This window comes from Danaus plexippus, chromosome 14 (assembly GCF_018135715.1).
Source record: "Danaus plexippus chromosome 14, MEX_DaPlex, whole genome shotgun sequence".
NCBI lineage: Eukaryota > Metazoa > Arthropoda > Insecta > Lepidoptera > Nymphalidae > Danaus > Danaus plexippus.
This window is the reverse complement of record NC_083546.1, coordinates 1,799,071-1,821,318: the sequence shown is the minus strand read 5'-3', so window position 1 is coordinate 1,821,318 and position 22,248 is coordinate 1,799,071. Positions and strand designations below refer to the sequence as shown.

The 22,248-nt window shown below is 28.7% G+C and overlaps 1 protein-coding gene across 2 annotated transcripts; it reads left to right on the top strand.

The window, feature by feature from the left end:
- The first annotated feature begins 609 nt into the window (after positions 1 to 609).
- Positions 610 to 21,829, top strand: LOC116769815 (diuretic hormone class 2). 2 transcript variants are annotated; one of them, XM_061522511.1, is made up of 5 exons: positions 610 to 653; positions 19,358 to 19,441; positions 19,826 to 19,927; positions 20,405 to 20,425; positions 21,309 to 21,829. In XM_061522511.1, exons 2-5 carry the CDS (start codon positions 19,359 to 19,361, stop codon positions 21,436 to 21,438), a joined length of 336 nt encoding a protein of 111 aa, XP_061378495.1. In that variant the 5' UTR covers positions 610 to 653; position 19,358; the 3' UTR covers positions 21,439 to 21,829. The 2 variants fall into 2 exon arrangements, with proteins under 2 accessions (XP_061378495.1, XP_061378496.1); XM_061522512.1 differs by lacking the exon at positions 20,405 to 20,425.
- The last annotated feature ends 419 nt before the right edge of the window (positions 21,830 to 22,248 follow it).

Genomic DNA, 22,248 nt, shown 5'->3' with positions numbered 1-22,248 from the left:
ATAAAATTAACACATCAATGAATCGATAAAGTTGGAAGAACCTTTTAAAAATATCTTTGTATGAAACTTAAATGACGTTAGTCTATATAGAGATTTTACCGATTATATACACTGAGATATAAAAATATTCAGTTATCATATACAAGCCTTTTATTTATTCCAAATATAAGCAAACAGATTTCTATCAGTAAAAAATTTTATCAGTGTTATTTAAGTATGAGTAAACTTTTTGTGACTTCTTATTTTTTAAATTTTGAACGAAAAAAAGACAATTTTGAAAATTTGTACGAAAAAAGACAATTTGAATGAAAAAAATAATAAAAGACAAACTGACAATGTTAAAAAATTATAATGAACATGTAACATTTGTAAGATAACATACTAATACTATTTTTAATATATAGAACAAATAATAAGGAATACCTGACCATATGTCTCTAACTATCAAAATTAAATCAAGTATAGATTATAGGTATAGAATGTCGTTTAAGCTTTGTAGTTTTTTGATTCGTATAAGGTGAATAATTGTGGGCGGCTGGGCGGCTAGGCGGCTGGGCGGCTGGGCGGCTTAGTATATAAGCTTGGCTCGGAGTTAGCTACGGCAGAACACTTGTTGCCTCTCGTCCTGCTCAGAGCTACCACGAACAACTAAGGTAAGTTGAAGTTAGTGAAACTTATCTCTGTTAAGTCGAAGTGATGGATTCAGTAGTATAACTTCATAATTGACGTTGCATTACTTACAAATGTAGTCGATATATTTAGCGAGCAAGTAAAAAATGAACACTCAGTTATATTCTTGTAAAATAAATGAAAAAATAATTTAACTACGCAATCTTAATTTTATAGATAATATCTAAATATAATTTATTAATTTCAATAATTATTAAAAAAGTTTTCATACTTTAAGCTTTTATAATCTGTGGAAGTCACAGTCGTTTCGTTTGGTAACGTTCTAAATTAACTTAAAGGCTCACATCTTCATAGAATCTATATCATAATATTAGCCGTAAAAGTTTCAAAGTTTCACATCACATGAACTTTCACGATCAATTCCATAATTAACTTTAATATTCATTCTTTGGAAGTGTCTTAGAAACTTCAAATTTAATTTCTTAAGTGCGGTCATTAAACATACTTTTAAATGACTTAAGAATTAAAAATTAAAAGATTTTGTTATATCAAAAATATATATATATATAATTTTATATGATTTTTTCATGAAAATTATAGGAACTAAATCATTGAATTGTCATAATCGTAATTTAATATAAATAAATAAAACGTTAGAGATCTAAACTTGTTCGCGTCGCGGAAAAACTATTAAATAAACCCCAAGTTAATTATCTAACTTGTATTTTTTTATTTAAATATTGTGATAGCTCAGTTTAATGTTAGTGATAACTGAAAAAATGAAGTATTTCTATAAATATTTCGTGTTCAATTACGAGTGGTTTCACGAAATTTCGAAGGCTTCGTCAATAATCTTACATGAATAAAAAAAATACGAAATCATTTGTGGGATTCTCTTCATTGCACTGTTTTCAAAAAATAAATAAATATTATTTATAAAATTACGAAAATCTCTAATCTTTCTTTAGTTTAATTTGTATGTTATATGTTATAGAAAAATATAAAATGAAATACAGAAAAGGTCTTGAACATTTGTAAATTGATACGTAATACACAATACTATATACCTTTAAGGAAAAATTAATTAGTTTTATAAATTTAATTATAAAATGAACAGACGAGGGTTTTCATTGTTAGCATATCTTTTATCTAACCTTACTTTAGATTACAGTCATTTTTAACCCGGAATAAAACTAAACCGCACTATAAACGTGAAAATATTTGGGTTTACGTTCTTGATACGATTGGGTAACGTATGTATGTAAGTATTTTCACAACTCAGGCTTAATATTATAGTGATGGTAGTTTTATATTAAAATTCCCTAACAATTCCATGGCCGCCATTATCGTATTACGTGGTGGCAGTAACCATAAAATTAGGACAATAATTGGGTATCCGGAGACGTTTCTGGTGAACTCTAATGTAATTTTGTAAATCATGAATAATTATAAAATAAAATTTTATTTATATACAAATTTAAATTCACTATGTACATGCTGTAATTTAAATAATGACAACGTTAAAAGCACCGTAAGTTTCAAAAGAAAGTAATTATTTTCGCAGAAGCTATTGTTCCCATGTATTCGTAAAGGGAAAACGAATTATACATTCTTAAGATGAGTAACTTTACACGTTTATTTATTTACATGTCAAATTGCTTCTTTAATCTTCAGAGTGTGAGAAATTTATTCATAAAAATACTCATTGAATTTTCTAACGACTTTTTGTTTAATTAGCAGAAGACGTAGTTTATGTAATGTTAAATATTTTTTTTATAAGACTAAAACCAATCGTTTCTTGATCAATATTCGAAATTCAAAAAAAATATTTTAAAAATAAGCTAGATTTATAATATGTGATTTAAATATATGTTACCTAAAAATTCTTATCAAAATATTAAACTTTAACAAATTATCTCACACGCATAACGCGTCCATGTAACTCTCCATTAGCCAAATGAAGGCTTCAGGTTAAAATATTTTTCCTTATTTGCATTTAGAAGCCTTCAACCCGTACTAGTATTAACATTATGTACTTTTTATATAACTTTTATTTCCCCCGTAAACAACAAGATTGTCGTGAAACCTATATCTTAATTACAAAATAATCTGCGGTAAACATTGAAATAACCGTTTCATTTCAATCAAAACTTTGGACGTTTATTAATTGTATTGAGGACTTGGAAATAAAATACTTAAAGCAGTAATCTCCAGTTTATGATTAATTAGTTTTATAAAAATAGCCTGGCTGTAATGACAAACGAAAATCTTTTCCTCTCCAATGGCCTGTACGCCGAGTTAACATTCTCTTGACCCGTTTGTAGAACCGAAATTTGGAACGTCTTTGTATTTTTATATAAATTACGAAGAAAATATAAAGAAAATGAGATAATAAAGTTTTTGTTATAATATATATTTGTGGTGATATTAAATATATAAAAAAGAATTCCTAATTTTTTGATATAAATATCATACAAAATGCTTATTTGAGTCAAAATTCTACTTTAATGTTGAGAGTAAACTAGACCGTTTTTTTCCCACCTAGATATTTCTTCCTAGCTTTGGCTAATAAAAGTCTACTTAATTGTATATATCTGTGACGTTTTTAAATTATATTTTTCATATATAACACGAGGTAACACAATCACTTCTGTATTCAACAGCTGAAATGTTTAAACAATACCATCAAAGGGTGAAGCCGCGAAAGCCTGAAATTAATTAACACAACACGCTTGTTTAGTATTAAAGAAATTTACCCAAATTTAGATTTCTATTATTATAATGTACTATGATTAATATTACGTATATTAATATATTAAATTTTAAATAATATAATAAATTTTCTCAGTCTCCGTAGTTAGGGTTTTGGACAAAATCAAGGGTTATTTATTTATATATTTTTTTGTTTTTTCATAGAATATGATTTGCTTATTGGAATGCAATAATTTTTATTCACGCCCATTACTAAACAAGAGGAGACAGCTTGGAATTGATCACAGTTTGATTGATTATTGGAGGCTTTTATAACAATCTTGGATTATGGTTCGGTAATGCTCTAAGAACCCATGAAAGTATCCATCACTCCCATACAAAGTAACCGTTATATAATATATATTTTTCTAAGCATACTTCATTTTTCATAATTATTCTACGACAGTGTTACAGTAAATGTATTTGGTACCGTAGCAAGGTCTACGTCGTAGCTGAGTTACAGATACAATTCTAAAGATATATAAACATATATATTAAGCAACAAGCTGATTCCCATATATTTACATAATAGTAGTTGCTAACCGCTAGCATCTCTAATTAGGGAATGCTTTTGTTGATCCTGTGTAAAATTATGTCATGTAATAACGTGCTGAACACACTACGGAAAGACAGAATTTTAACAAAATCGGTTTTTATTTTTCGTGTTTCTAATTAATAAAAACTACGTACCTTTACAATTACAAGCCAAGAATATATGTTTTTTTTATCATACTGTGAAGCTCTTTTCATTTGCTATACTTTAACAAACGGATCGCATATTTACAGAGCGTTTTATTAGGCGCCTGTTAAAATGTATGTGGATGTTTATTAAACGATGGCATGAAAAAAGTTTTATTTGTTTTTCATTACACGCACTCATACAGTTACGTATATATTTGTTGAGAATTGAAATTAAAAATAAGTAATTTATATAAATAAATCTTTATATATTATGATAATGTGGCTATACCTATACTTTTATATAATTAGCCGGTCGTTCGTGATATTGGCGTGTGTGTATTTGTCACTTCGTTAAACGCACGAGGTAATCAATTAGCTGATATTTTATCCGTAAGTTATATCCACAATTCGATTGACAATATCAAGAATATTTACGTTTTAAACGTAAAATATAAATGTAAATATATTTCAACTTCCTTTATCAGGAGGTAATATTTCGCAACCGATTCCCGAATACCCCAGCCCCTGGAGACCTGAACATAAATCCAACATTGAATATTTAACACGGAGTATATTTTTGTTGTACCTTCAAAAACCGATACACTGATTAAAAACTGTAATCAAACAATCTTATTTGGATACCGAATAATGGAGAAAGTCAGAGCTTATTTAAATTCAGGACGTACATTGAACAAAAAACAATGCTCTTTTATGAAACTAATCTTCTTGAGGATCATAATCACGGAATAACTAACCAGAAAGAATAGGAAATATTACAAGGTCATTTATTATTAAATATATTATATAGATTATATCTATTGACTGTAAAATTATTTATCAGATCAAATTCCTATATTTTTTGTCATTATAGTCTCATAGCATTTAAATCACTAACATATTCTCTAAGTCACGTACTTATTTTTTAACATATGCTCGTATATTATTCAAAGACTTTTGATACATTTAAAATCACACGCCAATATCACAGTATACGTAGTTATACTAACTTTAAAAAAAATTTATCAATGTCTTTTCTGTTCACACTATGAATCCATTACGTTCTCTAAACAGATTCATACACACGCATAGTGATTCACTAAAAAAAAAATTATGACCTAAACAATCAAAAGCTTTAATATATTCAAATTATTTTTAACATAAATTATGAAATTATGTTTCTATATTAAATGATACCGGTTTCGTGTTATTTAAATTAAAGTAATACATTAATACTCACTCGCTAATATGTTGAGATAAATGGATAGGAATCTTGGTTATGCCTTTGAGACTCACAAAAGCTTGTGGTATGTCATTGTGTACTTAGCGCCGAATTTACTATTATATTAGAACAACGACTTGGATTGTAAAAGAAAATGTGGAATGAAGCGGAAGTGGCTTTATATATATACTACCTATATTAAATGTATTTATTTAGAATAGTGTATTATAAAATATAATTTTCTGATCATTTTAAATAATCCAACATTTAGGATGGCAACTTTAAATTTCATCATCATTTTAGTTATTACATTTTAATAGAAATACCAGAACAGCCCCGGGGAGTGAGCTTTTGACAAAACTTTTCGACTTTCGCCTAAGGAATTGGAATCTTAAGCGTTGTTTAATTCGTTCTAAACTAAATTACCTCCTTCCAGCTTAACAGGTCATTTGATAAATTTAACGATTTTTTAATGTTTTCGTTAAATAATAAATATAATTTAAAGCTTAATATAATTTTGACCATATTCCGTATTTCGTTTCGATCAAAGGTTCTATATATTTTTAATCTCGTACTCTGGAATTTTACATTGAAATCCCATGGGAACACACTAAACGGTTCTATCAGGGATAAGCTATAGCTGTCCCTATAAGCGTATTTTAAAAGCCTTTAAAAGTGATATTGTTGTAGCTATCTGTGCCACGTCGAGAGGTAAACCGTTTTTCTCACCTAATTTTTATGTTGCTCCCAACACGCGTTTTCTCTGCTAGCTGTAATATTAAATATTTTATGTAAAACATTGTTACTCGCGCGTTTCATACCGTTTACGTGTTACTAAAGGAATTTTTATTATATTTTTTCGTCAAAAAAGTAAAATAGCAGTTCACTTATAATATAATAATGAAGTGAATATCCGATAAAAGTACACTGTTCCATTAACAGCTTTGCAATATTTTAAATAATTCTGTATATAAGTTTCTGTTTCAAAACACAAAAAAACATTCGTTATAATGAATGAGGTGTTTTGAAATTGATGTCAAATAACTTCGCTAAGTTACCTCACTAGTTATGAGTTAGACAATGACTAATGAATAATTGAAATAGTGACAAATAATTGAAATCTTCGACGATGGATGCATAGAATGATTAGCTTTATATTCGGTGTTAATATTAATACTTTGTTGTAAATATTCTATATTCTTATCTTAATATTAGTAATTGTTCAATTAAATTTTCACAAAAAATTATAAAATTAAAATAATCAAATAAAAAAATTATATATATATATATATAATTTCATAAAATCCAACTTCTGACGAAAGCCGAAATGTTAAGTCTTTACCATACTTTTGTCATATCGGACAAATAATAAGAAAAATATCAGTGAAACGTAAGGTCTGATTTGATTTTTCAAACCTTAGATTCCTTTAGTAATACAATGCTTTGAGAGACAATAATGCCTAAGTCACTTTTATCTCAAACAACAAAAAAATTTCTGATAAACGTCTTTGATATGCTTGACATTGAAGAGTAAATATAAGGACGAATCTTAGAAGCTAAAACAAATCATTGCACAAACAAAATTATAAAAATAATACAGGCAATAGAGTAATAAGTACTTTATATGTATTCCAATAACATCAACTTATATACAAGATAACTATTTTGTAAATCACTTTCAAATAGTTCAAAAATAGATTATATTTTACTTGCTCGTTAGATCAAACGAGGTTAAGTTATGTTTTAGATTAATGGCGACAAGTAAAACTGCAAACTTTTACGTTCTCGTAATTAAAAATATAACAAAGTTAGGAAACAGCAAATAAAGATTAACATCGCACTGTTTTAGCATTTTAAAATTAAGCACATAACTTACTCTATGTTCATTAAAAAAAATCTACGAGTTATATTATAAATACTTACAGACAATGATTCACAGAATTTTACGAGTACTATGGGATTTGCATTTCGATTACACAGATAACTGCATGTCGCAGAGGCGTTGATTAAGATTCATACATAGAGGGTTGATTTATTACCAGTGCCGAGTAAAAATGAGAGCAATAATCGTGGACGTGACGCAGCGAAATGTCGTGATAACATTTTATGATCACCGAAAATATAGCAGGAATTTATAAGCATCCGGAAATGTCCCGCCCAAAATCATTGTGATAATATTTTGTAAAATTAGAATTGTAATTTTCAACCTGAAGGCAATCTATTTCAGCCTATAATTCTTATGTCAAACAACACAACAGCGAGACGACTTTTTCGATGTGAAATTTTAAGGGATAACATCTTCATTGTATCTGTTTGCATCGCTTTCATTACACTGATGATCGATCTGTAATTAAAGAAAAATAAAGAAAAAAACATCTCGAAAGCAAGAAAGCTTGTTAGTCCGAGGTAATGAAATTTTCCACAATCGAATCATGATCCTAAACCAATACTTGGTTCGTAAAAATTCGATACAGTTTTATTATTTTGTGTCGAGTAAAATTGATTTCCTTTACTGGAGAATAAATACTATTTCCGTCGGATGTAAAGCAAAGAAATACCACATGTATAACAATGGCTTTAGTGTAAATATTTAAACCCGCAATTTTAGGTATTGGGGGCTTTTACATAGATAAGATGGAGCATCAGTGACAGTGTCATCTTAAATATCTTAAGCTTTTAAAATGTTGTCATTAAGAAGTTGAAACTATTAAAACAAAACTTTAATCATAAAAATAATATCCTTCAAAATGTTTACTGCAACTAAAACAAAATGGACGAACAAATTCCAATAGAAGATGGCCATACATTACAATACAATTCTTATATTCGAATAAATAAAAAGATCCCTTCCTTTGAGATCAGGTGTAAATGTCTACAGATAATAAAGATTGGACCGTAAATATTACAACCGATATAAAACCTACAACTTTTTACGCTTGTTGTTATTTCCCTCGAAATCGACAGTATTGGAATGTTTTACAAGAATGTCTACTGATTAAAACCTTCACGCTGATCTGGTATAAAGAAGACATTCAAATATGCAATTGATGCGAATTCCGGAAGGAATCCGAAATTCTTTTACATTAAAAAAAAACTTACAATGGCTTCGGTTTTAAGAACAAATAAATTCGACATAGATTTGACTAGATGAGATATATAAAAAAACAATTAATAAATAAATATTTTTTCTGTGGTTCATTCAAAAGTATGTTTAAATAAAAGTTTTGGGCAAGACTTACACGTATAGCAAATTAAATTCCAACCTGAATAATCCCGGAGGCATCGAGTTAACGAATTAAAACTGTGCAAAATGTATAAGCCACTTTGGGTCTCTGCAAATACAATTGAAGTGGGAAGCACCTATGTAAATAAGTTACCTTAAACTTTAATATTGAATTAAATACCTTTACAAATCAACGTAGCTACCTTTGCTAGCATGGTCTAATATTTTAATATATCTGTAAATTCTATACCATAGTCGTTTTTGATAAGAACGAAAAGAATATCGGCATAAAAGAATATTAGTATTTTCTGTAACAATACATTTGTGTTAATGACTGTTCTGTTGTATTCGTTATAAGAATTGTCTACTCTTTGTAACTTATTGCTATCAATCAAAACGATACAATGATGAATTAGTCTCCAATACCAACTTTTCTGCTTTGTTTTCGTGAAAAGAATTTACAAGTAAAAATCAGCGTTTTTGTTTTAAGCCAATCAATTTACTAATATAAATATTTTTTTAAATAATAATTCCTTTAATAAGACACGGATGGAGATACGTGAAAATTTTGTGCAAACATTTGATGTTTTCTAAGTCATTTCTTACAAAAATATACTTCGATATTTGAAAGGAAATGCACTCAACTCAAGCCTTACCATATAGTGCTACGAGCAAATGGAGATTGTTAGTGAATTATAACAAAAACACTAGAACTCTAACATTGTGTCACAAGTCTAAGAACTCTTGGAGATATTTTTAGAATTATGAAAACAGAACATCTTGTTATAACTTTATATTTTATGCTAGAACTCTAGTAAATCTAGAAACAGTGTGTGCATAAGAAGTAACTGTGTTGCAATGAGATTGCATCCTTAAGTTAGTGTTTCATTGACCATGAAAATATACAAGTTTAGATAAATTTCTCATCAACTGAATGAAAATTCATGAAATTTTGAATAAAATTGATTTAAAATCTTGACAGATTTTGATAATTCCTTTAATATTTAAGAGTATTTGAATAAAGAGACTTTTAACAATACTTATAAATACAAATAAAAGCCAATGTCAGTTATAAGATGCAAAAACATTTAGAATTTTTAAAAATGTCAGTGCAGCGAAGAATTCTTAATAGGTTGCTCATTAAAAAGGACTGTAGACATTTTAAAATTGCACTCAGTCCATTGCAGGCAATTAGTGTTGTCATAAATAAATTACAATGCTAATTGTGTTGCCATCACTAATAAATGATCATCTCCTATTTAACTGTTTCGTAATAGATCATATTTTACATATAGATATATTTAATAATATATCATATGCATATAAATTTAGAAGTTAACTGAGACTTGATCTATTTGATCATCTAAATGATGGAATATCTCAGTCAAATTGTTCGTAATAAATTTATTTGAGCCACTTAAGTCCAGTGCGGATCGCCTAATAGTCTCGGCTGTGGCAATTTAATGTAGGCGTGAGACCTAAATGTTTTTTAGCCACAAAACTCAATATCTTCCGACTGCGTATACCGATTGCCAATTTAAAAATCGGAGATCTGTTTTTTAATAAAGCTTCCTTTAAGACTTGGGCTTATTTTGTTTTATCGTTTAACTTTTATACGTAGCACTGGCCATAAAAATGTTATCTCTGCTTGGGCAACGCCTGATTAAAGTTGCTGAGGGTTTTTTTTTAATTTATATACAGACGCTGAGAGATTTTTTTTTAAAGATCTCTTAATAATTTATCGTCTATTTTGTTATGTACCGTTTAAGACTGTTTAGAATTTATATATATCACTCTAATTGCTTATCGTTTTAATTATTAAGTACAAATTCATTTATGTTACGCAAAAAGTTTTATATTAAAAGGCAGTAAAATATAAACAATTAAGTGATCCGCTTAACAACTCTTAATTTAAAATACCCTCGAATTCATAAATAAATTTTGTAAATTTTCCGGAATGAATTATTTTATGTGAATTAAACAGCTGGTAAATATCGTCTTATTTCAACGATTGTAAGTTCAGAGTTCTTGTTAAATTTAGTAAATGAAAAAAGTTCTTCCATAAAGTTACCGCCGAAATAATTGCCATTGCTCATCCACAATTTCTCAACTAAGGCAAATCAAAAAACTATAAAGCTAGAATGTGTTGTTTACTCAATAAGGCGCTGGCTGTCCAGATCAATTTAGTTAAAACTTATATTAACTTATATAAGTAATGCATATATTATTCACCAGAATTATGATCATTTCGATTATAATCTGAGTATACGAATGTCAGTTGTCGACCTTTTAGCTGGTCAAGCGTGAAGTTATGGGTGTGAAAACAGTTGACAGTTGACAGTTGACAGTTGACATCTTTATATATTAATACTACGCGGTTTCTGATGTTGTATATTTTCAATGAATAATACGTCCAGTAAAACAATTCTATCAAATTAGTTATTTTCTCTCTCTCTTATGTCATTAAAAACATTTTTGCTGTGTCCCTTTTAATAATTTGCACCGTCAATGAAGTGTTTTCTTCCATAAATCTTCGATAATCGTATCTCTTGAGTTGACTACGCAAATACGTATTAAATATGTTACTGAGTCAGTTAGAAATGTTGATGGTTTTTAAACATAGCATTTAAAGGACACAGTTTTTTTTGATAGATTTTTTATATATTGACTACCATCAAACACTTGCCTCTCTCTTGTTTAAGTTTATAATTTGTTTCAGTTAGAGAAAGGTCCTTCAGTCGAGTTTCAAAATATAAGTTAAAAAATTAACAAAATATTCCTATTGTGAGGTCAAAGTCAAAATTAACTATAAAACCAGATAGCCAACAGAGATCTTGAAAAAATACCAAATCAGATTTTACTTGGACCGAAATTCGGAAGTATTTGGAAAGATAATTCACATATAAATATATTGAGCTTTACATGAAAGCTTTGATAATCAAATTTTATTTATTCGATGTTTACAAATTCCATTATAACATACAATTAAAGTAAAAATTACAAATAGTACAAATAACTAAGATATTTTAAAGATAACAGATAAACTCATATTGATTAAGAACTGAATGTCTAAGTTTAGTATTTTTTATTGCTCATAGAGTAAATTTTTCATGCCATTCGAAAGTTTTCATGGCCGATAAAACATTTTATAGTAACCGTTCCGAGGTGGAGGTAATCCTTAAAATAAAACGTATTTCATATAAAATATAATTTGAGACGATATTTCTACTTTGAATTTACCTCATCGTGTTTTCATTGTACATTAACAAGGTTTTTACAGTTACGCCATTCTTAAGACTTTTATTAATATTTTGACGACATGTCTTACAAAAGATGAACGTCTGTGGATCGGAATAAGAGAATTATATTTTATTATGCCTTTACGTTAATAAATTTTTAAATAAACAACAGTCTAAATATTAGAATTGAAATTTAATAGCTATTATGTGTAATATTAAATATTCTGTAGATGTTTTGAATGAAATTTACACTCCGTTGTGAGTCTAAAAGCCCCGACGTATTCAACACATACACTTTGCCAGGTAAATATGGAAGGATAGCAAAATGACATGCAAAATGATCTGAATTTATGTAGTGTTTGAAATTTGACGACTTCATAAATTAAAATATCAATGGGATTCCAAAAATATATTAATATAAGTTAAGTAAATGACATGTTATTTTTGGTGTCTTGTATAAGGATTCTTATTTACATTAATTCTATGAAATCTGAATATATAAAACTCTTTTACAAATGCTTAAATTCTATAAAATAAAGTTTAATATTTATATTACAATGTAACTCTAAGAGTAATAAAGATTTTATAATCGAAAAATAAACGTCGAGCTTCAGAGACAGTGTGTGTCGTAAAACAAACATTTCAGAAAAAGTTTCAATAACGAATCGATAGGAAAATATTTCTCTTGTATCGAGTTGTTAGTAAATAATATTGTAAAATGAATTTAACTCAACTAAAGGACGGTTTGAGTGAGTGAATATTTTTTTTGTTATTTAATTAAGGACCAATGTACCAAGTGACGTGTGTATCTATAAATATTACTATAGCAAGTGATTTCAAAACTGCAGCTGTCAAATAAAAGAACACAAGATAAAAGAAATGTTAATAAAAAATGAAGAATATTTTCATTAAAATATGAGGTCAAGTTGCTTTGTCGGCCGAACTTTTGACTAAAAGCGCATGCTTATATGATGTCGTCAAAGTATTCTAAGCGCTCGCTTCGCATCAACCCCAAACATTCCGTGTGGTAAGTTAGTTTCACTCACAAAATAACCCGAAATTAATGCAAAAAATAAGCGTATAATCTGGTATATTTTATTGCTATTATACATTTCTTTCCGGCGATAAATTCGAGAGCTTCAATATCAAAAATATATAACTATAATATGAGTCGAGCTGAAAACGTGCAAAACCTTTCATAGTGAATATCAAAAGGCACATTCGTATTCTGAATTTATATTAATAATATATCCGTCAAGGCTATTTCTAGTGTCAAAACTGCAGAGTATTATTCATGTTTCATGAAGTTTCGATATTTTAAAATTATATGTTTTATCATATTGTTCATTTTTATCACAAAGGCTCTAAGCACACATAATTGCATGTATTTATTATAAAAGTTTTATGTCCTGAACAAATGAAAACTATTTTTCTTTATATAAACAAAATCTCATATAATTATGTTTTAAACATTAAAGCTGTGTTAATCAGAATGCAAAGCAACTACAAAATATCTCATTTCAGATGAGTTATATCCCGAATTTTGCAGATTTTACAACGAGCTCGCGTCGAAGAATTTTGTTTAAAGAAATCTGTTAAATCTCATCTTTATATCTCAATATTATTTCGATATAATTTCATGAGATTGTTATTTAAACTAAACAAATATATGAAGCATGAACAAATATGTTCCGAATAAAAATTCTAAGAACGTTCGTCAACTTGTGATTACCCCTGAGAGACTTGTACGTTTCATCTCACTGTCCGAACAATAAACAAGTTCTGGGTGATTTGTAACTTAATTTTGGACGACACGTGAGACCAGAATATACTGAACCGTAACACGACATGAGATAAATGCAATATTATAAATATTCGCTGCAATTTTTTACACAGATATGTCAGAACTGAACTATTTTAAATGCATAACTCAAACTAAAAGTCAAGAGTGTATCAGAGATGTGTTTTTCCAGTACCTTATTTATATCGACCAAAAGATAGAATATACAATAATCATTTATATTTTCATAGTAACGACATAATAGCAAAATCTTCGTGAAAGTTAATTATTGTAACTCGTGTATCACAAGACATGGTGACCTTGTGATAAAGAAACGTCTTTATATTTACTCAGTTAGTAAAGGAAACATCCATCAAATGCTACAGCAAGCTCGGATGTAGTTAATCAAAGTGAGACGTTACATCTCGTTATCCCTATGTTTTGCTTCCATTAACTTTCTATCAGTGTCTTGAGGTTTCGTGTAGACTTATTATGCTTGTCTCAAACACACATGATCCTCGTCCCACATACCTAGCTAGCCTCCGGACTAACCCTTAAACTTGACTCGGTACGGAACACGGACATGTATTATATGAGGATAATTATACATATGACAAATCAATATTGAATTAGCGAATTAAATCTTACACTAGAAGTTTAAATCGTATTGTTTTTAAGACATTTTTTATGAATAATATTGTATTCTTTTTATTATTTATTAAAGACGTCATCAAAAATATTTTAACAAAAACTATTGTTTTTGTAATTTTATTATTGAAACTTATGTTAAACAAATAGTCAGTTAATAGTATGGCTATACCAGAACAACAATTTAAAAAAAATAGGTTCTTGACCACTTCAATATAACAGAAGTTGTCATAAACAAAACGATTTCCTTTAAATAAAATTAATTCGATCTAAATTAAATAACACAATGACATTCAAATTGAAATTCACTGAACAATAACCACGGTAGCTTTGTAAACAATTTGTGTGACAATGACAAAACTTAAAAACAAATAACAGGACATCTGGATTAAAACGGAAACTAAGTTAAAATAAAGTGAATTAGATAACTGAAAATTTACTTCTAGTACCAATAACGACCTTAAACATAATTAACTGTTACCGAGCTCGTCAACTTCACGACCTCAACGATTAAAAATTCTCCCCTAAGTGATTAGAATAATAATTAACTGGGTTTAAATCTGCGTACAACTCCAATAATATTTTTTAATTGTTCAAATATCGTATATAACTTTATTATAATTAATAATATCAGTCTCTATTTTGATTTATGTAAAGTGTCATATTTCCATGCTATCGTATTTTTTTTTTGAAGACTGTATTTGAAAATGATTTTTCATTATATTCGACTCTGATATTCAATTGTTTTTAACGTTTTCCTCAATCAATTTGTCCGCGGTCGTCACTTTGAGTGTTTCTATGTAAATACCTTTTTTATTTGTCATTACTGAATAATGGTGATTCGGGAATCAGATATTCATATCGAATTTTTGAGATTGTTTTATTATGTTATTTAGATAAATGGATTTCTAAACGAATCACAAAAAAATATCTTTTACATTTTACTTACGTACATATCACGTAATATATTGTTGATGTAGACGTGTGGTATTTCAGATTTGATGATTTATAAAAAAACAATTAGCTGTCGAAAATTTATTTTTGAAATATAATACTTTTATAAATATATTAATTTTAATGTTTATACACAAATAACGTTACAGTGCGATTGAATTGTATGTTAGAATAACTTGTATGTAAAACATTTTTATCTTCGTCATCAGAGCGTCTTATTAATAATGATAGAAAATTTTGAACAATAGTTTGTGTTTAATTTCACTGATATAATTGATAACTGAGTCCTCTGGATTCTGTTTACATCAAATACAACCATTAAAATTCAATAATACATCCATAAACAGTAATCAGAACATCCTTATAATTTAAAATAGTTCATAAAGTTCAAATTGAAAACGTCTTGTCCTTTTTATAGTAGTTTCGTATATAAAGTCTTCAGAGTTTTCATACAATGAACAGCGATATAACTTCCTGCTTGGAATACTCTTGAGAAATTTAAACCAAATCACCAGCAGTTTGTATGAAAGTGACCGACTGAGTTTAGAGTTCTGTATGATATGAGAAATTGTATTTTAAGTCTTCCTTTCGAATTGCATATGGAGTAACTAATTGCAAATTTCTAATTCGTCTTGATTATTATGTATTAAATTTATATGTGACTTATTTATATTGCAGTAGAGTTGTATATTGGATAAAAGTTAATTACTTGTAAGCAAATACGTTGTTTTTGTCACTTACATTAATACAAGTAGACTGATATTAATTTTTACACAAAGAATGCTTATAATAAGAATAAACAAAATTATAACTTGTATCATTTATGCTTCTTTATTTAATAGTTCGTGTTAATTTAAAAACTTTAAATAAACACAGCACCCACGAATATTATACGTGATGGAAAAGTAGGTTTCGTATCTAAATAACTTCCTCGAGGTTCAAATAACGCTGTTTGATTACATAATGCGTAAACATTTTCCTTCCCAAATTTTACAACCCCGTTTGACCCTCGTAGGCTGACGTTAATGTAGCAAATTGTACATCAGACATTTTAGATTACACTAATTTGAACTTTCGGTTATTATATTTTCTTCTAGATAATTTTTATCATTATGATCTATAGAATTTTCTAAATCTATTTTGTTAATAATATTAGCGTTATTTTTTTCTGAATTCAATTTACTTGCATTCTTGGGCACTACCAAAATTTTTTCGATGATTTTTAAGAACCCAATCTCCACGTTATGTTTAAATGCTTTTTAGATGTCTGTTTCATGTGTTATAAAACCAAGCTAAGAGAGTTCTATAAAACTTTACAACGATACAAAATAATTTCACATTATTCTACGGATATAATATTTTATTATTATAACTTTGTGAGACTGTTTAATTCAGTTCGCTACAAGTGGGTAGCACAAGCTCCGCAGTAGCCTCGCCTTCCTTTCCTATTAAATCTCGGTCTTCACTAAACAGATTTGTAGTTACACCAATTTGTACTGCAAATGAAACTTCTGGGGAATTTCAATCTAACAATTTAACTTTCATTTCTTTCTCTAGGTTTACGAACTTCTAGTTCAAAAAAAAAAACTATTACTATCCACCAGTTACTTGTTTACTTGAAGTTAAATTTGTTTTTGTACAGAAAAGTCAACATTATCACTAATTAATTCGTCAATTAACGTTGAAACTAAAGTCCATGTTGATCGATACGTGTTACTCCGCCATCAAGAGGCTGTTATCCTTGTGTATATTTTTTGGCTTTAGAAAATGAGACCGCTGAAATAAACCAACATAAATGACGTTACCTTTTCACAACAACACACCCTAATAAGTCCACGCACGCGACCATTCCCTGCCTTTAAACGTATATAGATGTATTTTTTTTTCGATGAAACAAATACTTTATCTATACTATCTTTGTATGTTTATTTTTCTCATACTTTTATGAAGGATAATCCATTTAAAAGGGACAAGTATAGACAATTGCATTCAAGATGTGCTCCTGGGAGTGTTTGACGTCATCTCGCGCTACAACAATAGATGCTCCATAATGTTTGCTGAGTGTTATTGTGTACACCAAACACTAGAACATTGTGGTTAGCATTTATGATCGCATAATACTTACCAAATATATACATATATATATGTATATATCTCTTAATTAAATTATATCTTTGCCCTTAATACAATATGTTTTTATTTTATATATTTATTTTTTATGATATTAAACAAATATAATGTAATTTTTCTGGAGCGTAAGCTGTGTGAAATTATTTTAACCTGTATGATATTTTGTAATCTGTAAATAGATTAATTTTCAACATTTAACACGACATTAAATGTAATTAGTTTCTTAAATCATCAAGTAGTTTATAAATCTTATTTTAAATAACATTAATATATTCTCAAGAATTTCTTAAACGGACACAGATTTGGTGTCAAAACTACGAAATACATATATATTATTTTGCATTGAGATAAATTTTCATAAGAAATTGATTCATACAGTCGATGTTTTGAAAACAATTAAAATGAAAAACATCGTAAACTTTACGGTTCTTATAAATTGAATACCGATTTAATATAAAAATCAGTACGAAGTATGCCTAAAATTTGGTAAATCGATTGTTTTATCTATTCGTGATTGTAATTAGCTGACAAGACCCCGATATTATAGCACGCATGGTCTGTCGTGATAACAAACACAGACAAATAAATAAACATTATTACATTAAATAAAATCAGATACCGAACGATGTTTATATTATATTAGAAAAGATTATATCTATGTTCACAAAAATCAATCTTTCACTTATTAATTACATTTTTAAATATTTTCAAATAAAATAATACCGCATATTGTGTTCGTAACAATACGCAATTTCTAAAGTAACTTACATAATATCCACGCAGCTAGAAGTTATACCAAAAAGACGTACAAAACCCGCAGTTTTCATATAATTCTAAGCATTTACATGCATTTACATGCAAAGTCACGGTTTACGGCTATTGTTAGACAATGTGTGTTTAGCCGACCCCAGTATGTCTAACAGAACCCTGTTATGCTTATAATTGTTGTGGAACTCAAGGGCCTGCCTATTTGCGGCCATTTGTGGCTATTTCAGGCTATTTGTGGCTACACCTGGTAGCCATTCGTCCGACTAAGCTAATTGTAAGTCGTGGCTACTCGAAATATGAACCCGCCTCTACAGTCGACTATGTCCAATAAAAAATAATCATTGTTTTTCGGAAACAAGATATCACACCTTGACATTATTTTCTTTTTGGTCCTATTACGTTTTTTGATTGGATTTTCTGTACCGAAATTTCTTGTCAGAAATTAGATTTACGAGACATAATTTCGGTTCGACTGTTTTATTGTTTATTATATTATCTCGATTTTCTATATCCAAACTAATAAGGTATATATAAACATTTATCAAGTGAGGCGAGTTACAAACGCTCTCCCTCGATGTCCTCCAAAGCAACTCTAGTGCACTGATCTGATTGCTCTAGACCTACTTGATAATTGCCTCGTATTAACTTCAGCGTTCAATGATTTCATAGTTTTAATGCAGGTTAATGTTAGGAATTACGTTTCGATAACTTTATACAGTATATACTATTGTGAATTAAGAATACAAAAATCAAAGATAAATGTTTATGGGATCTTTTTTTATTTTCCCTTGTATATTATCACGTGATCATTATAATTATGTAAAGATTTTTTTTATGATTGCTTAATATACCGACTTTCATTGACTGAATTGAAAGCAATTTAATTTGGAAAAAACTTTCTTTTCTCAATCCCACTATTGCCTCCATCAAGTAAGTAACTATGGCATTCTCTGACGGTTGTTCGTATCATAATATATTGCAAACGATACTTTAGTTTTCATACTTTTATTCAAAATCCGTCCAACTTTTTTTAACACCGGCAGCGACATATTGTGAAACATTCACAGCACATATGAAATATTTACAACGGAAGTAATAAATTCTTGCTAAAGTCAAATTTATTTTGTGAAAATTCAACGTTGAAAAATTTTTCACCCAGCTGGTCGCAGAGTGTATGATGAATTATGACAATGTTTTTGCGTTACCTGCGTAAAAAAATACTCAACAGAATAATGCTTTAATAAAATTACGTACATTATGATATATGTAAGTACTGATGAACATTTTAGTTACAATAGATTTCCGTGTATCTAAGTGTTTTTGTTTTGTTTCAGAATGGCCCGATTAAGCTGTCTCTTCCTGTGCTGCCTCCTCGGCGTCCTGGTCTTAGCAGTACCAGCATTCTCCTACCCCAGGTAGTGGTACTTTATCCTCAAACACAACCATATCACACTTTAAGATAAGTTTATGTTTGTACGATTGAATTCTTATTATTTAACTTACATATTATAACTTTTGATAGTTTTAACAACAGCAATTTCCTTTAATTCTTAAAAAATTACAGGTATCCGAAATAAAATCGGCAATAGATTAAATGTTATTAAAGATAACAAAACTTTATCGTAAACATTTACGTATTTTTTACGGAATTGAATAATAGACATTGGCAAAAACTATACTATTCTATTCCTGTATTTTTCTGTATTAATGTTATATTAAACAAAAAGTGCTTTTATTGGAAATTTATTGAGCTTGGACTGCATTATTTTATAAATACTAATACTGCTTTACTACTGCCACAGTATCAATAACTACTACCGCGAACAAAGCTACGAACCTGAGGAGATCGTCGACATGTTGAACCGTCTGAACAGCCTCCTGCAAATGGAACGCAAAGTGGAAAAGTTAGTACAAAACATTAATAAATATAACTGAAAAAGGCACATAATCTATTGATTTACATAATTCAATTAATGAACTACAAATAAAAGTAAAACAAATATACTATTTAAATGAAACTAATATTATTCGGATATACTACGCGTGCTTTATTTTTATTCTTATCTCGTCTGCCCGTGATCACAGTTGCTGAAAAGTAACCGAAACATCGGGAGTTTGTAGTTTTAACAAGAAATAAAGCACGCGTAGTATATACGAAAAATATTACGTCAATTAAAATTAATAAAACTCGCGAAAGTCTTAGATCTATATATTTTATTTTTATAATCATTACTAGAAAAAAACAACTATGTTCTATTTAAATAACTTTAATAAATACTTGAAATTTTTTTTGTGGTGTAATGATTAGAACGAAAGTTTTTAACTGTATAATAACATAACAAAGGGTATATACACTCTACAACTAATACTTCTCGTTTCAGCTTTAAAGAGGACATTACTAGGTACGTTACTATCTACTTAATTTAACAACCTTCCGAATCATTTCTTTATGTTTCAGATGTATAATATCAAAGTGCTTTCCTAATAAGTAGATTATATGTTATTATTTATCACAGAACATTAATAGGTACAACTTAACACATCTATATGGAATACTTTAATTTTCTTGTATTAATTTTTTTTGTTTTTCGTCTATAAAATTTCTGTCATATTTAAAAAAGAAAGTTCTCGAAGCTTAATATTTATTTCGAATATTGAAACGAAACATCGTTTCATGAATCGGAAATAAAAATTCATGTTTAAGTGATCTAGTTTGTAAGGAGTATTTCATTGAAATGTTCAAAGCCGTTGTGTTTTATGCAAATTCTTAACGCCTCGGGTTCTAACCGACGCCGTAACAATGCTCTTTATCGACTGTCGATATATTTCTATCGTGGAAGCAAAACAGTTATTACCGAGATGGTTTTTTAACGTTAAGTGAAATAGATATAGCTAAGAACCTTTTGAATTTTTTATAGATATTAAGAATGTTTTAAGAAAGGTCAGCCATTAGGGAATCGTGTTTTAAGATATCAAAGTATAAAAGCTTTGTATCGATGTTAAATTTTTAATATACATATTTTTTTTTTTATTTCTAAAGACGAACTATGGTTTTGTTTATATAATATTATTTTAATTTTGCTGTAGCATCTCATAAAAAAGCATGCTAGCTTAAATCATTAGTTTTCACACTGTAAAAGAAAAATATTTTGATATCATTGTACTTATAGGTACCATATCTAACACCTGTACCTAAGTCTTAACTTGCGCTTATAAATGCAGAATATGCCTAATGATATGCTGCCTAAGGGGTTGTAAATTAATCTTCATCAATCATTTTTGCAGCGAGAAACGCGCTTTAGACCTGGGTCTCAGCCGCGGTTATTCTGGAGCCATTCAAGCCAAGCACCTCATGGGTCTGGCTGCTGCTAACTACGCTGGAGGACCTGGAAGGAGGCGACGCGACACTCACTAAGACAACATTATAATATATTAGTCTAAACCCTTGGCTTCACTTAAAACTTATTCGATGTTAAATTAGATCTGTCTTAGAGTAGGATTTCGGTCGGCCTATTTGAAAACCTAAATAACTTATTATCCTTAATTACTTAACGCAAATGTTGCACGATCTCCTTTTTTATGGACTGAAGATGCTATTCCACTAGTTTTGTATCAGTATTAATAGATTGCTAATTTCTCTTTTGCCAAATGTTTGTACGCTTACGGTTAGTCACTTCAATAGTGTACTCTATAGTACTAGTAGCGACATCTATTTTCTATTGTATGTGGTTAAAGATTATTGTAATAAAATACCTCCTGTCTAGATTTTATTGTTATTAATAAAGATATATACATATTTACAGTAATTTCGTTTTGGGTTTATCATTTAAATTAAATTATTAGCAACAACGAACCTGTCAAGTTTGTTAAGAATTTTTATTAACGGTACAATTTATAATTAAAGTAATATTCTTTAAAGACGAGTCCAGCTATAACATTTATTTATTTATTTATAAGTTTTTTCATCATTTAAATTCAATATATTATTCATCATTTATTAGCTTATCGCATATGTTATAGAAAACTTGCTATTCGAAGTTTCAAACCGCATTTAGTTCTATATACTGGTTACTGAGATTTATCAGTTCAATAAATTTTCCCAAATTATACCAAGCTTGGTTATTGAATGGGAAAAATTCAAAGCTTTGTAGATTTGTTTAGTGTCAATGTAACCTTGGAATAAGCATATAAAAGGAACGTTTAATGAGACGACACCTCTTAGCAT

Coding starts and splice junctions, on each gene's coding strand:
- LOC116769815 (XM_061522511.1), top strand. CDS start 19,359: ATGGCCCGATTAAGCTGTCTCTTCCTGTGCTGCCTCCTCGGCGTCCTG. Junction 19,442..19,825: donor GCATTCTCCTACCCCAGGTA/GTGGTACTTTAT, acceptor CTACTGCCACAG/TATCAATAACTACTACCGCG. Junction 20,426..21,308: donor TTTAAAGAGGACATTACTAG/GTACGTTACTAT, acceptor TCATTTTTGCAG/CGAGAAACGCGCTTTAGACC.